The sequence below is a fragment of the Eptesicus fuscus genome, chromosome 15, assembly GCF_027574615.1.
Source record: "Eptesicus fuscus isolate TK198812 chromosome 15, DD_ASM_mEF_20220401, whole genome shotgun sequence".
Taxonomy (NCBI): Eukaryota; Metazoa; Chordata; class Mammalia; order Chiroptera; family Vespertilionidae; genus Eptesicus; species Eptesicus fuscus.
Genome location: NC_072487.1, coordinates 32114479 through 32130630, shown reverse-complemented (window position 1 = coordinate 32130630; position 16152 = coordinate 32114479). Strand labels below are relative to the sequence as shown.

General features: G+C 45.8%; 1 protein-coding gene across 1 annotated transcript in view; it reads right to left on the bottom strand.

Moving 5' to 3' along the window:
• Positions 1-16152, bottom strand: part of LOC103289210 (histone-arginine methyltransferase CARM1-like) — a 225313-nt gene that overhangs the window by 22904 nt on the left and 186257 nt on the right. Inside the window, exon 7 of the mRNA XM_028150526.2 lies at positions 7670-7760. Within this exon, the coding sequence (XP_028006327.1) occupies positions 7670-7760 (91 nt within the window). The remainder of the gene's footprint in view (positions 1-7669; positions 7761-16152) is intronic.

Sequence of the window (16152 nt, the reverse complement as noted above, 5' to 3'; positions counted from 1 at the left end):
CACAGTGGAATTTAGCAGATTGTTCATTCAGCTGACTGGATTTCCTGTTTCTCAGCAGTACGATGGTCAGCAAGACATTTAGTATATTTGGAGTGGAATGGTGCAAAATGGGAGTACTTATTGCCTGTGGCAGACTCCTGTTCCATTTATCTTCCCTTGTCCTTTGCAAGCACAGACTTCCGATCTCTGAAAAGAACAACAGACTACAGGCCATCCACAAAGGGTATTTATCACTAATATCATTGGATCTGCTTCTTGTCGAGCATGGTGGATGCATATCATCCATTCATAACACTCTGAAAAGGGAAATGGCTCCTTTCCTTTGGTTCCTTAAGTGGTGTATCACCTTTTTTAAGTGTCAGATTCGCTCAGTCTTACCCTGTCTCTGGAATCCTCTGCCATGTATTCTGCTCCTGCTATGTCGAGGTAGGGACTCATCTGACCCCACCTGAGCACAACCCAACAGTGCTTCCGCTCAGGCCTGCACCATGGGTCTTTCCCCTCCTGCCCCAGGGCATCCCTGCTGACTCCGGAACATGACATGCCTCGAGACCCATTTGGTGCCCATGCTAGCACAACCCAGAGTGTAGTTAATGTGGAAGGATGAACATCTGACCAGTGGGGATATAAGAGCCAATGGATACCTTTGCTTCTCTCTCACCCTTGAATAAACTGTCCTGAGATGTGGTTCAATCAATGGATGAAGCAATCTCTTGATGTTTGATACTACCCAAAATTCAGCTCAGTAATGTACTTCTGTATTATTTCCCTCCTTGCCTGCCTCACTCTTGTTTCTCCTCATTCTTGTTTCACTGAGATTGTATTTTTTAATAAAGTGGTACCTTATAAGCTTTGTCTAGGACCGGGATTTCTGGGGATCCCAAGCAAAGACAATCAATATAAAGTGTGGCCCTAGAATGTAGACCCTCAAGATGGAATTATTCACCAATTTGATGGCAATAGAATCTTCACTGCTAGCGGGGAGTGATAACCCTTGGCATGTAGTTTCATCACAATTACTAATGATCCCACTGGTGGTTAATTAGAATGCAGTAAAGGTAGAAGGTGAAGCATTGGGCTATATGAAGACTGTGTGCTTGAGGTTCTGGGGTGATAATAATTATATGGAGTGAGGAGCAGGCAAGTCTCTGTTAACAGCACTGGAAGCATTGCAAAAAAGAGAACTATATTCTCAGGGCAGCCAACTCCCAACTTAAGAAACCCTGTGAAACCAGGAGGGTTTTCTTAGCAGAAATTAAAGGAATTCTTATCTCCTCGGTGCTCCCAGACCTGCTGTGCCAAAACTCAGGTACAGAATTGGACAATTCCTCAAATTAAAACTGCCCATCTCCCCACCCCCAAAGGAGATAGTAAAACAGTGATAGCAGGAGAGCCGTGAAGGAGGTTGGACGGGCACCTTTGACTGTCTCGTGTATCATACTGGGGCCCTGACAGGGAAAGAGTAGGGCTCTGAGCTCTGGGGCTGTGACAGTTGAGTGGACAAGGCAGAGAATCCTGAAAACACCTTCCCAACTCCCTTGACTCCTTCAGGGCTGCAGAAGCAGAATCCTTATCCCTGTTCCCAGCAGAGAATAGCTTCCCTTTGCCTGAAGACGGCACGACTTATCCTGAAGCTTGTGCCTGGCAAGATAATTTTGTTCCCCTGGGGACCTGCCTCACTACTGCCCACTGCCTCCACGCTCATGGTGCCTCACTGCTGTCCGGCTGATAACTCCAGCACTGCCTGAGCAGTAAATGCGATTCCTATTCTAGGAAGACATAACTTACACACCTAAGGAACTGCAGAAGCTGGTTAATATTTTCTGCTAAGAAACAGGAAAATGTGTATGGGAAGGGATTTTTAAAGGTGTTGAACTAGGGTAGAATGTAAGGCAGGTGAGGGTACAATTTACTGACAAGGGGGCACTCCACGGATTCAATGCTCTAGCAAGAGACCAGTCCTCATGGTCTGTTGGGAAGTCGCTTTGAAGCTTGGTCATCATGAGGCCTGCAGCTAATGAGACAGAGATTCCGGAACTTCTGCAGCATAGTATTGAGGAAAGGGTCAGAAGGCTCAGAGAGGTGGGCATAATGGATGAATTTACTATAGAAGATGTAAGAACATTCTACCTGACTGTTCTCAGGCAAAGCCCAGAGAACCTTCCTTTAATTAGGTAACCTGGAGTAACTCAGTGAGCGAGCAGTGGCATTTTTGAGATGCTTACGGTGGCTCTCCTCAGTAGATCAATAATAATAGGTGATGTTGCCATTAAATTATGCTCTCAATGAGCACAATGGGGATGAACTTCTAAAATTTCAGAAGCAACAAAGCAGTAATAAACTGTCATAGGCAAAAATGACATAATACTATGTTAGACAGCAAGGCTAGAGTGGCAATACCTTGACCCACAGGGATCTGTGGTAGTGCTGATAGATCCTAGTGTTACCAGGGAGGTGAAAGAGATGTGCAGTCACCAGGATGGTACTCAATTTGTATAACAACAAGAACAACAACAAACTTGCTAGCTGGTGAGCTGATGGCATCAGCTGTCACAATAGAAAGAGTGGGTCCCTCACTTAATTTGCAGAACTAATTTCCAGATTCTGGTTTATGGGTCCAGAGACCACTGGTCCATGACTGAAGCGGAGGCCCAGGCCCCTGAAGCACCACAAGCAGTTATGGTAAATATTCCCCAATCCTTCTCCAGAGGACTTGGGTTTCTGGGACAAAGTAACTATGTGGGAGAAAGGAGAATATCTCCATTTTTAAAAATATGTTTTTATTGATTTCAGAGAGAGGAAGGGAGAGGGAGAGATAGAAACATCGATTGGCTGTCTCCTGCATGTCCCCTATTGGGGATCGAGCTGCAACCTGGGCATGTGCCCTGACCAGTAATGGAACTGGTAACCTCCTGGGACCAGGCTCAACCAACTGAGCCACACTGGTCAGGCAAATATAACCATTTTTAAAGGAATGTTAGATAACAAGAGTGAACTAATATTGATACTAGGGAGGTTAGGATACCTGCCTCTAGTAGGTAAGGGCTTATGGAGGACAGGTAGTAAATGAAGACTTGGACCAAGTCCACTGCACGGGGTGTCCAAAGGGCTCATACCCACCCTTGCTTATTTCCACAGCCCCTGAATGTACAACTGGGATAGATACATGCAGCATCTGGCAGACCCCTCACACCACCCTGAAACTGAAACTCCCCCATCCCCAGGCAGGTAATATTGTGATCTTTAATTTATAAATAAAGAAATTGTGTTTCAGAAAGACTGGACTAACCTGGCTAAGGTTTTACAGTTAGTAATTGACAGAACCCAGAATTAAGCACAGTTCAGTCTGGCTCTAGAGTCTGATTCATCCAGCGTTTAACTACTGCCAGTTTGCCTATGCTTTCTGTTCTGTAGCTGCAATAAACGTACTAAGGGGGTGGCGGTGAAGAACAGCAGCTTGCCTTTGGACATGTTAAATTTAAGATATCCGACAGACATCTAAGTAGACTTGTTAACAGCCAGATGGACATCCAAAGTCTATGGTTCCAGGGAGAGATCTGGGCTGGAGTTCTAACCATGGGAGTTGACAGCGTAAAGACAATACTGACAGCCAGGCGACTGAATGAGATCAGTAAGGAAGTGAGTGCAGACAGAAAGAGGAAGACAATGAAGAATGAACCTGGAGTCAATCCAGTGTTGAAGATTTGGATCATGATGGGGAGGAGACTGAGCAGTTGGGGCCAGTAAAGAAAGACAACCAAGTGTAGGCTCCAGATGTGAAGAGCCAATGGTGTCAAGTGCTATTGGTAGGGAAGTCATGTGAAGACTAATAACTCATTACATCTGATGACCTTACTCAGCCTGTTAGTTGTTCCTCAGTCTCTCAGCTGACTCCCTCAAAATGCACCCAAACTCATTTCTTTTTTTTTCCATCCCCCTTCTTCCTCTCAGCCAGCATTTCCACTTCTTTGCTTCTTCTAACAGAAATCTTGCAAGCTTTCACCACCTGTTCCCTGGGGCAATGCAACCGAAGGTCCACATGCTAGTAGTCTAATGCAAAAACTGCTTTATAAAGGGAGGGAAATTAGAAAAAAAGCAAAGGCTGTAAATTTTGAGAACTATATGGTTTTAAAAATATTTTTGTGTGTTTATTGACTAAAAATAAAATAATTCAAATGCACCAGCTATCAAAGCAGTACAGATTAAAAATAAACTGGCCACCACTTATTTTATTTTATTTTTTGCAAATCAAATTGGCATTTAAAAAAATACAACATATCCCTTATGGGCAAGACTGAGCAGACATTCTCATATACCACTGGTGGAAGTGTTAATTGGTAAAACTTTTCCACAGGGCAATTTGGCAATATATAAGAACAATTTTTAAAGTTCCTTCTTCACACCTTTTGGTCCAGTGATTCTGCTTCTAGCAATTTATTGTAAGGAAATAATCAGAATGTACATCAAGATTTCTATAATAGGAAACTTACTTTAGTGTTGCTTCTTATAGAATTTAGGATATAAAATTCTATGAAGTTCCATATTCTGGTAGAATATAGAAGAATATCTAACAGATATGAGAAAATGTCAACAAGATATTGTCAAAGTAAGAAAAACAAAACAAAATAAAAGCTATAAAATGGTATGATTATTATTTTATAAAGAACAGAAAAATTGAAAAGATATCAGCTAAAATCTTAAGAGTAATTATTTCTGTACATGCTTGAGGTTATTAAAATTTCTACTCATTCAGAAATATTTATTGAAGGCATAGCATGTGGCAGGCACTGTTCTGGGTGCTTGGGAGACAAATTGATAGAATTCTGGCTCTTATAATTGCTGACAGTCTATCAGGAGGGATACACAAATAAACAATGATAAATAAAGAAACTGTATATTGTTTAGGAGGTGATACGTGTTAGAGAAAAAACACAGAGCAGGAAACGTGGGGTTGGGAGTGGTATGGTTACTATTTTAAATAGGGTGGTCAGGGTAGGTGTTATTGTGAAGGTGGCATTTAATGAAGACTGTATGGAGGTGAAGGAAGGACCCGTTAATATTGAGGGAAAAGTATTCCAGATGGAAAGGTCAGCAAATGCAAAGGCCCTTCGGTGAGGGCATGTCTGATATGTTTAAGGATGAGCACGAAACCGGTGTGGATGGAGCTGACTGAATATGGTAGAAGGAAATGAAGAGCCAGACTGGGTAGAACCCACTGGAAGGTTTTGGAAATGTTGGGAAAGACGGGTTAAGAATCTATTGCAGTAATCGAGACCAGATGATAGTGTTGGGGAGAACAGTGAACATATTGAGAATCAGTCAGATTCTGGATATATTTTGAAAACAGTGCCAACATAATTTCTTGATGGTTTCCCTGTGGGGTACAAGAAGAGAGGCCTTTAAGGTTTCTGGGCTCAATGATTGGGAGGATAAACTTCTTAGCAATTGGGATAGAAAGACTATGAGTAGAGCAGGTTTATGTGGGAGTGGAGAAGATCAGAAGTTGAGTTTCAGACATGGTAAGTCTCTCCAAGGGGAGATTTACAGAAGGCAGTTGGCTATGAAAAATTTGGAGTTCCCAGGACATGTCTGAGCTAGAAAGATACACTTGGGAATCATCAGTATATAGATGGTATGTGAACTTTGGGAATGGGTGAACTCACCAAGGGAGTAACAACTGTGGACAGAGAAGAGGTCCAAAGACATCATCCTGGGGCACTCCAACATCAAGAGGTTAAGGAGACAAGTAACAACCAGGGGAGGACAGGTTGAGAAAGTGACCAGTGAGGCAGGAGAAAAATCAAAAGAATGTGGGACAAATCAATAATTCTGCTCAAAAGCTACCCAAATGCTGGCAAGTTAAATAAGTCAAGAAGGGAGAACTGATCACTGGCATTAGCAATGTGGCGGTCAGGCACTGGGGACCTTGATGAGAGTGGGTTTGGTAGAGTGTCTTAAGAAAAACTGAAGGGAGCAGTTGGAGATGGCTGAGCATAGATGACTCTTTTTATTTATTTTTTAAATATATTTTATCGACTTTTTACAGAGAGGAAGGGAGAGGGAGAGAGAGAAACATCAATGAGAGAGAAACATCGATCAGCTGCCTCCTGCACACGCCCTACTGGATGTGCCCGCAACCAAGGTACATGCCCTTGACTGGAATTGAACCTGGGACCCTTGAGTCCGCAGGCCGACGCTCTATCCACTGAGCCAAACCGGTTAGGGCTAGATGACTCTTTTTAGAAATTTTGCTGCAAGGGGACTTAAATGGCTGAACGGTGGCTGACTGGGGAAGTGAGATATAAAAAAAAGGTTTTTTTTCTTCTTTTTAGATGGAATAAGTAGCAGCATGTTTTTATACTTATGGGAGCCTAGCCAGTCCACTGTTATTTATAGTCTCAAGGTAGTAAGCTGCCCGCAGATGGTATGGTTGGGAGGTCACACAAGGAATGCCTGGACAACCAACCTCTCCATCTACTCTTTTATTTGAATTCTGATCTCTCCAACTTCTCCATTGAATCAGGACACATTTAAAATATAAACAGTTAGGGTAGGCCTTCCAGAACAATAATCATAATTAAGGTCTCCCCCATTTCATTGCCCTCCACATACCAATAGGCTCTTCATCCCCACTGGAAAGTCTCTGGCTTGAAGTTTCAGAATTACAGATTAAGCAGAAGCCACGTAATGCTATGAATCTGTGGTAGGAAAGCCTATTTCGCAAGAAAACATTTGGGGAAAAGAAAAATTGTAGCCCTCTGACCCTACTTCTCACAGAATTTGTAACCCAGGAAACCAAAGCACCTCCTATTTGCTGTCATTTCACCAAAGGATAGAATTATAAAGAGCAAACCTGGGAAATGAACTTTGGATATCTCTATTGGAGGGCTCTGCTTACCTCAGCTAGAACTCAAAGCTTAAATTTTAGCATCCATCCTCATCCATCTGCCGGCACATGCCTGTGCTCCTTTCTACACACCTAACATTCCCACTAGGATGCTATTTGTTCTGTTTCTCCCTCCATGGGTCCAATATCATCATTGTCCTCCCCTCTTTCTCCTTATAAAAACCAGTTCTCAGAAAAGAATGCTAGAAGGAATGGTAGTTTAGAACTGGAAGGGTTTTGTGTTAGTTTTCATTTCTCAAATGAAGAAACCAAGTCTCAGAGGGTGAAGTGAACTGCCAAAAGCCAACAGCCAATTTGGAAAACTCCACAAATTTTTTAATCAACCCATTTACTGTGAGGAATATTGATTGATATGTTCTCTGACAAAGGCATGTTCTAATAGAAGCCACAGTCCCAAGACAACAAAATGGATGCTGAAAAGTGGAAAGGGAGCTACAGCAGTCAGGGGGAAGATGTCATATTAGCCTCAGGGTAGCCTTTGGGGTGTTTGATATTACTAAGCAGTTCTCTGATTTGTCTATTCTAGTTCTCATTGGGGAGTGATTTCGCCCCCAAGGTGACACGTGGCAATGTCTGGAGACATTTTGGTTGTCACCCTGGAGGAAGGTGCTATTGGCATCTAGTAGATACAGACCACAAATGCCGCCAAGCATTCTACAGTGCAGAGGACAGCCCTCAGTCCCAATCTATGACCCTAAATGTCAATCATTTCAGAAACTCTATTTTACTCTGAAGGAAAAGGAAAGAAAGAGAGAACATTACCAAAAGTTGGCTCTGGAGTAGTGTTCCATGTAGAGCTGGTCGTCAGAAAAGGGGGCCAAGTGGATGTCACTGAATGTCGGGAACATCTTTCCTAAAGAGCAAAAAACAACAGATCCAAAAGTTGACTCCTACTGCCTTCTGATTGAACGGTCCACTTACCTGCCTCTTGACCAACTCCTTTCTTTCATCTATTTCAGTTATTACACAACAGGCTAAAATACAATTTCACCTCAAAGCAAAGATAAGAAAATTAGGCAGAAGATCAGAGGGAATATAAAAAAGAATACCAAATCAAGTCCCTAAGCTATGTGCTGATAAAAGCTTATATGGTTGTAGGTAAGACATTCAACCTGGCATATGTGCCTTCCTAGCTATTGGCTTTGTTCTTTTCTGTATGTCTTCTGCTTTGATTTCTGGGCACTTCCTTTATTTACTTTTTTTCTCTCTTATTTATTATAAAAGAAACTTGGCTTTGAAAATAATAAACATTTCATCATTCTATCACATTTTTATGTCCCTTCTCAGACTTGTCGGTGTTTAATCATATTGACTATCTTTTTAAGTGCTACTGGAATCTATGCTTATATGCAAGCTCACCATCCTCCATGCTGGTACACCCACACTTGTGTTTTGTTCCGACATCTACAGTCACCAGGGAAAAGGCAGATTCTTTGGCTGCCAAACAAACACCTAGACTAGCATGTCTGAAATAAGACCTTTCTGAGCAGGTAGACTTGGTGATCAGCATTATTATTCTTGTAATTTTAGGGAGACCCTTTTTAATAGTCATTTATTAAACCGTGCATGAAAGACAGATGAACTATTAACCCATTTTAAAAATGAGGACTGCCTAAGAGACTGGAGATGCTGCCACAAAACTAATAATACCTAAAATGTCTTAATTTTGTTAACTTTGCCATGAACTTTTTTTCTGTGTTTTCTATGTATTAATTCATTTAATCCTTATAACAATATAAAATAGGTTTTATTATTATGCCTATTTCATAAATGAGGAAAAATAAGAACAGGGAAATTTAAGTGTCTCAGCCACAATCTCAGAGCTAATAAGTAGAAGGACAAAATCCAGGGATAGAATATCCTTCGATAGTCAATGGCCCCATACTTTAACTCAAAGTCTATTAAAATAGAACAGATTGTTTTATTTAGGGTATTTTCAGAGGTAGAGAAAAAGCATGATTGCAACATCATTCATATGTCACCTTCTAAATCTCATGTGTCGGTGTCAAACAATGATTGCTTGGGGTTTTTTCAATTTCAAGATAGAGGGCTATTAAACAACCTTAGAAAAGTAATACATAAACTTGGGAAGCTTCAGAGGAGGATATTCTGAGCCCAAGCCTAATAGGAATTCCAAAGATATCGGATTAAAATGGAGGAGAGGAAATCATCAATGGTACAATATTTAAAAATTTCAAGAATTAAAGAAAATGTCTTCTGATTCAATATACTCACTACATGTTCGGCACAAGAACTTTAAAAGTTCACACTAAGAAGACTAGGAATAAAGACAAGATACTAAAAGTGTCCACAGGGAAAAAGTATGTCACCCTAGCATCAGGAGTCAGAATGGCATTGGACTTCTCAATAGCAATATTAGAAACCAGAAACCAGAAAAAGATGCCTTGAAAATACTGAAAAAATTTGTTTTTAAGTTAAAATTCTCTACCCAGCAATATGATAATCCACGGACTCAATAAAGAAAATAACTTCTAAAGCTTCCTTTCTCCAGAACCTGTTAAAAAATATTCTTTGTGGAAATGATGGTATAAGACACAAGAATGGGGAGAGAAAGTCAAAGTGTGGTAGCCATGCAATGGGACTGGTGGAAGACAGAGGGCCACAGAAGGAAGGCCTCACAGAATAAATACTGACAGGATCTGTCAGACCTGTTGGAAAATGGAAAAAATTAGTAATCCTACCTAATAAAATGGTAATATGTAAATTACCATCACTCCGCTACGCCCACAATTGGGCCAGCGGGAGGCACAGGGGGTGGGACTCGGGGTGGCTGGGGTAGCCGATTGGGCCAGCGGGATGCTGAGCTCGAATCGCCAGTGGCGGCTCGAGCTCAGCGTCTGCGCCATGGCTGTGCTGCGGAACAGAAGGGGCCTCTGGGGCAGTGAGCTCACGTCCCGCCGCTGACCATCAAAAGCCAGGGAGCTGGGTGCCTGTCTGCTCCGGCACCAGGCCTTTCAGAAGCCTCCACCGAGCCTTCTGAAAGGCCTGGTGCACCAGCAGACAGGCACCCAGCTCCCCCGCGATCGAAAGCGAAAGTGTGTAGGGGACCCTACACGTGCATGATTCAATCATGCACTGGGCCTCTAGTGAGTATATAGAAAACTAAGCCAATGAAAATAAAAGGCAATTAACTCCAGGAAAAGCAAAAGATTGCATAAGAAAATATATAATCATATGCACCCACTACACCACCGGATTTGGCACTGAACACTATTTACATTGCCACATTGATTACTCGATTAACTAAATAATTATCTAGTCCATATTTCCTTTTTTTTAAAAAATATATTTTTAATTGATTTTAGATAGGAAGGAGAGGGAGAGACAGAAACATTAACAATGAGAGAGCATAATTGATTGGCTGCCTCCTGCATGTCCCCCACTGGAGATTGAGCCCACAACCCTGGCATGTGCCCTGATGGGGAATCAAACCATGACCTCCTGGTTCCTAAGTAGATGCTCAACCACTGAGCAACAACGTCCATATTTCTTTATATTAAATTCTGAATTTTAAGAAGCTCTGGTTTGCAAAGCAACAGATTTTTGTAAGTTTGCAACATCATTTGATGACAAAACCTGACCTGAACTGATGTGAGTTGATTTATAGTCTATATTTATCTCACTTGGCATCCATATTCATATGTTTTGTTGCAGAGATACATATAATGTGTTTCATTATGGAGTGTTGCCTCATATCTGACTGGAGGCATTAAGTAATACATGGTATATGAGTGTATTACCTTTCCAAAGTCTTCCAGATTCTGAATTCTGAAGCGTATCTAGCCCCAAGGGTTAGGATAAGGTATTGAGGACCTGTATAAATATATTGAGAGGATGGGGGAAGGGAGGGTGTATCAAGAAGGGAGAGAGCTGATATGTAGGAAAGCTAACTTCTCAGCCACAGAGTGACAAGAATAGCAATAGGATAACTTTACATAGGAACACGGTAAATAGCCAAAACCGGTTTGGCTCAGTGGATAGAGCGTCGGCCTGTGGACTCAAGGGTCCCAGGTTCGATTCCGGTCAAGGGCATGTACCTTGGTTGCGGGCACATCCCCAGTAGGGGGTGTGCAGGAGGCAGCTGATCGATGTTTCTCTCTCATCGATGTTTCTAACTCTCTATCCCTCTCTCTTCCTCTCTGTAAAAAATCAATAAAATATATATTTAAAAAGAAAAGAAAAGAAACACGGTAAATAATAGAAGAAACAGCGAGAGTAGAGTTGAAAGGGACAGCCTTTGGGTAGCAGTCTCGGCATAGGAGGAGATGTGACAGAGGGTTCCTATTTTTCATTATAAGCCTTTTATTATTATTTGATGTTGTAAACTATGTCTTATTTTGATGGAAAATCAAAATAATTAGGGGAAAAAATCAATCATTCTTCCCTCAGGAACACCCAGGGTAAAAAGCTGATAAAATCAGCATTTATTTCTACTTGTCTAGTTAAAAATACATAGCCCAATATAAAATTTCATATCCACTTCAAATATCTGGGGAAATATTCAGCTTAGAGAGGCTCAATCAGTTGCATGTTAATTAACTATGTGTAAAATCTCATCACACAAAAGCACCTCACCATTTGAAAAACTCTCCAGAAAAAAAGTCTAAAAATTCTTCCCTCGGGGGTGTGGGGGGGCACTGAGGAGGAAATCCAAGCAGCTTTGTTCCTTCCCTTCCTCTCCCACAGTTCAATTTTATGGCGTGGACACAAGGCTTCCAAGTTCAACCTGGGCTGTTTTACAACAGGAACACTAATGAAGCTGTTGAGATTGGGTATCCTTTCCTAAGTTTATTTAGTTATTTTTTTCACATGAGGGTTTTTTAAGTGCATATATCTGAATCCCTAAATTTTGAAAACACGTATGGATGAGTCTCAAGCTTTATTTGTACACATATACTGTGTCACTTGGTTAAGAATGAGTTGTACTTTTATTCCCTATTTTGTCTTCAAATTTTTGTTGGATATCAAAATAGGGAGGAATTTAGAGTAAATAAAATTAAGGTAAGAAGCTACAATTTAGTTACCTTTTATGTCTTATTGGAAAAACATGGGCTGTTAGAATTCCTTCCACTATCTCTGGTAAAGAGTAGAAAGTCAGTGTGTGTACAGGAGTTGTGAGTGTGGGATGCAGGTCAGACAGACCTGGGGTCAAGTCCCTGCTCTGTCACTTTCTTTTTTCAAATTTTAAATATGTATTTTTTTCAATTATAGTTGATATACAATATTATATTAGGGGTTTCATGTATATAACCCAGAAATTAGACATTTTATAACTTATTAAGTGGATTGCCCTGATAAATCTACTACCCATCTGACACCATATAGTTATTATGATATTATTGACTATATTCCCTATGCTGTACTTTATATCCCCATGACTGTTCTGTAACTACCAATTTGTACTTCTTAGTCCCTTCACCTTTTCCCCCAACCCCTCACCTATCTGGCAACCATCAAAATGTTCTTTGCATATTAAACGGGTATTCATAAGTCTATCTCCATGAAAAAAAAATGTTCTTTGCATCTATGAGTCTGTTTCTATTTTGCTTGTTCATTTATTTTGTTTTATAGATTCACATATAAGTGATATTACATGGTATTTGCTCTCCTCTGTCTGACTTATTTACTCAGCACAATACCCTCTAGGTCATTCCATGTTGCAGATGGCAAGATTTCATCCTTTTTTATGCTTGAGTCATATTCCATTGCATGTATGCACAACTTCTTCTTCTTTATCCATTCTTCCACTGATGGACACTTAGATGGCTTCCATATCTTGGCTACTGTAAGTAATGCTGCAATGAACATATGGATGTATGTGTCTTTTAGATTTAGAATTTTGGGTTTCTTTGGTTAAATACCCAGAAATGGAATTGCTAGGCACTTCTTTGTCTCTTATTATAGCCTTTGTTTTTTTTTTTTTTTTTTTTTTTAAATTTCTTTATTGATTAAGGTGTCACATATTTGTCCTCATTCCCCCATTCCCATCCCACCCCTCTCCCCACGCATGCCCCAATCCCCTGTTGAACTTAACCGTTGGATAGGCTTATATGCATGCATACAGGTCCTTTGGTTGAACTCTCCCCCTCCCCCCCACCCTCCCCCTACCCTCCCCTATCCTCCCTCTGAGGCCCGATAGTCCGATCGATGCCTCCTTGCTTCTGGTTCTGTTCTTGTTCCTCAGTCTATGTTGTTCATCATTTCCCCTAGATGAGCGAGATCATATGTCACTAGATATATACTAATAAGCACTGAATGTGAGACGAGCAATAATAGTTATGCTGACAGGCAAATGAATCAATCTGTAGCGAGCTTCCCCCTGGACCAACAGTTCTTTTGAGACTCAATTTCAATGTCCAGTAGTTCCTTATGTGTACATGTCAGCACTGACCCCCCAGCTCTGGATGGTGGACAAATGGCGGTAACGGAGGTCCGACTCCCTCTGGTTTGGTCTCGGCCGAACCCAGGGGCACGGCGTCACCCGGACTAAGGGGCACGTGGCCTCACCCATACCCAAGGGGCGCGTGGTCTCACCCGGGCCTGGGACCCAGCCTCACCCGGATGGATCCAGGGGCACACGGCCTCACCCGGACCCAGGCTCTGGCTTCACCCGGACCCAGGGACACTTGGCCTCTCCCAGACCCAGGGCCACTTGGGCTCACCCGGGCCTAGGTGCACGAGGCCTCATCTGGATCCAGGGACACATGGTCGCACCCGGACCCAGGGACGCTTGGCCTCTCCCAGACCCAGGGCCACTTGGGCTCACCCGGACCTAGGTGCACGAGGCCTCATCTGGATCCAGGGACACATGGTCGCACCCGGACCCAGGGACGCTTGGCCTCTCCCAGACCCAGGGCCACTTGGGCTCACCCGGGCCTAGGTGCACGAGGCCTCACCCGGATCCAGGGACACATGGTCTCACCCGGACACCGGGACGCTTGGCCTCTCCCAGACCCAGGGCCACTTGGGCTCACCCGGGCCTAGGTGCACGAGGCCTCATCCGGATCCAGGGACACATGGTCGCACCCGGACCCAGGGACGCTTGGCCTCTCCCAGACCCAGGGCCACTTGGGCTCACCCGGGCCTAGGTGCACGAGGCCTCATCTGGATCCAGGGACACATGGTCGCACCCGGACCCAGGGACGCTTGGCCTCTCCCAGACCCAGGGCCACTTGGGCTCACCCGGGCCTAGGTGCACGAGGCCTCACCCGGATCCAGGGACACATGGTCTCACCCGGACACAGGGACGCTTGGCCTCTCCCAGACCCAGGGCCACTTGGGCTCACCCGGACCTAGGTGCACTAGGCCTCATCTGGATCCAGGGACACATGGTCGCACCCGGACCCAGGGACGCTTGGCCTCTCCCAGACCCAGGGCCACTTGGGCTCACCCGGACCTAGGTGCACGAGGCCTCATCCGGATCCAGGGACACATGGTCGCACCCGGACCCAGGGACGCTTGGCCTCTCCCAGACCCAGGGCCACTTGGGCTCACCCGGGCCTAGGTGCACGAGGCCTCATCTGGATCCAGGGACACATGGTCGCACCCGGACCCAGGGACGCTTGGCCTCTCCCAGACCCAGGGCCACTTGGGCTCACCCGGGCCTAGGTGCACGAGGCCTCACCCGGATCCAGGGACACATGGTCTCACCCGGACACAGGGACGCTTGGCCTCTCCTAGACCCAGGGCCACTTGGGCTCACCCGGGCCTAGGTGCACGAGGCCTCACCCGGATCCAGGGACACATGGTCTCACCCGGACACAGGGACGCTTGGCCTCTCCTAGACCCAGGGCCACTTGGGCTCACCCGGGCCTAGGTGCACGAGGCCTCACCCGGATCCAGGGACACATGGTCTCACCCGGACCCAGGGACACTTGGCCTCTCCCAGACCCAGGGCCACTTGGGCTCACCCGGGCCTAGGTGCACGAGGCCTCATCCGGATCCAGGGACGCATGGTCTCACCCGGACCCAGGAACGCTTGGCCTCTCCCAGACCCAGGGCCACTTGGGCTCACCCGGGCCTAGGTGCACGAGGCCTCACCCGGATCCAGGGACACATGGTCTCACCCGGACCCAGGGACGCTTGGCCTCTCCCAGACCCAGGGCCACTTGGGCTCACCCGGGCCTAGGTGTACGAGGCCTCACCCGGATCCAGGGACACATGGTCTCACCCGGACCTAGGGACACTTGGCCTCTCCCAGACCCAGGGCCACTTGGGCTCACCCGGGCCTAGGTGCACGAGGCCTCATCCGGATCCAGGGACGCATGGTCTCACCCGGACCCAGGGACGCTTGGCCTCTCCCAGACCCAGGGCCACTTGGGCTCACCCGGGCCTAGGTGCACGAGGCCTCACCCGGATCCAGGGACACATGGTCTCACCCGGACCCAGGGACGCTTGGCCTCTCCCAGACCCAGGGCCACTTGGGCTCACCCGGGCCTAGGTGCACGAGGCCTCACCCGGATCCAGGGACACATGGTCTCACCTGGACCCAGGGGCGCTTGGTCTTTTCCAGACCCAGGGGCACGTGGCCTCACCCGGGCCTAGGTGCTCGAGGCCTCACCCGGATCCAGGGACACATGGTCTCACCCGGACCCAGGGACGCTTGGCCTCTCCCAGACCCAGGGCCACTTGGGCTCACCCGGGCCTAGGTGCACGAGGCCTCATCTGGATCCAGGGACACATGGTCTCACCCGGACCCAGGGACGATTGGCCTCTCCCAGACCCAGGGCCACTTGGGCTCACCCGGGCCTAGGTGCACGAGGCCTCACCCGATCCAGGGACACATGGTCTCACCTGGACCCAGGGATGTTTGGCCTCTCCCAGACCCAGGGCCACTTGGGCTCACCCGGGCCTAGGTGCACGAGGCCTCACCCGGATCCAGGGACACATGGTCTCACCCGGACACAGGGATGCTTGGCCTCTCCCAGACCCAGGGCCACTTGGGCTCACCCGGGCCTAGGTGCACGAGGCCTCACCCGGATCCAGGGACACATGGTCTCACCCGGACCCAGGGACGCTTGGCCTCTCCCAGACCCAGGGCCACTTGGGCTCACCCGGGCCTAGGTTCACGAGGCCTCACCCGATCCAGGGACACATGGTCTCACCTGGACCCAGGGATGTTTGGCCTCTCCCAGACCCAGGGCCACTTGGGCTCACCTGGGCCTAGATGCGCGAGGCCTCACCTGGATCTATGGACCCCTGGCCTCACTCGGACCCAGGGGAGC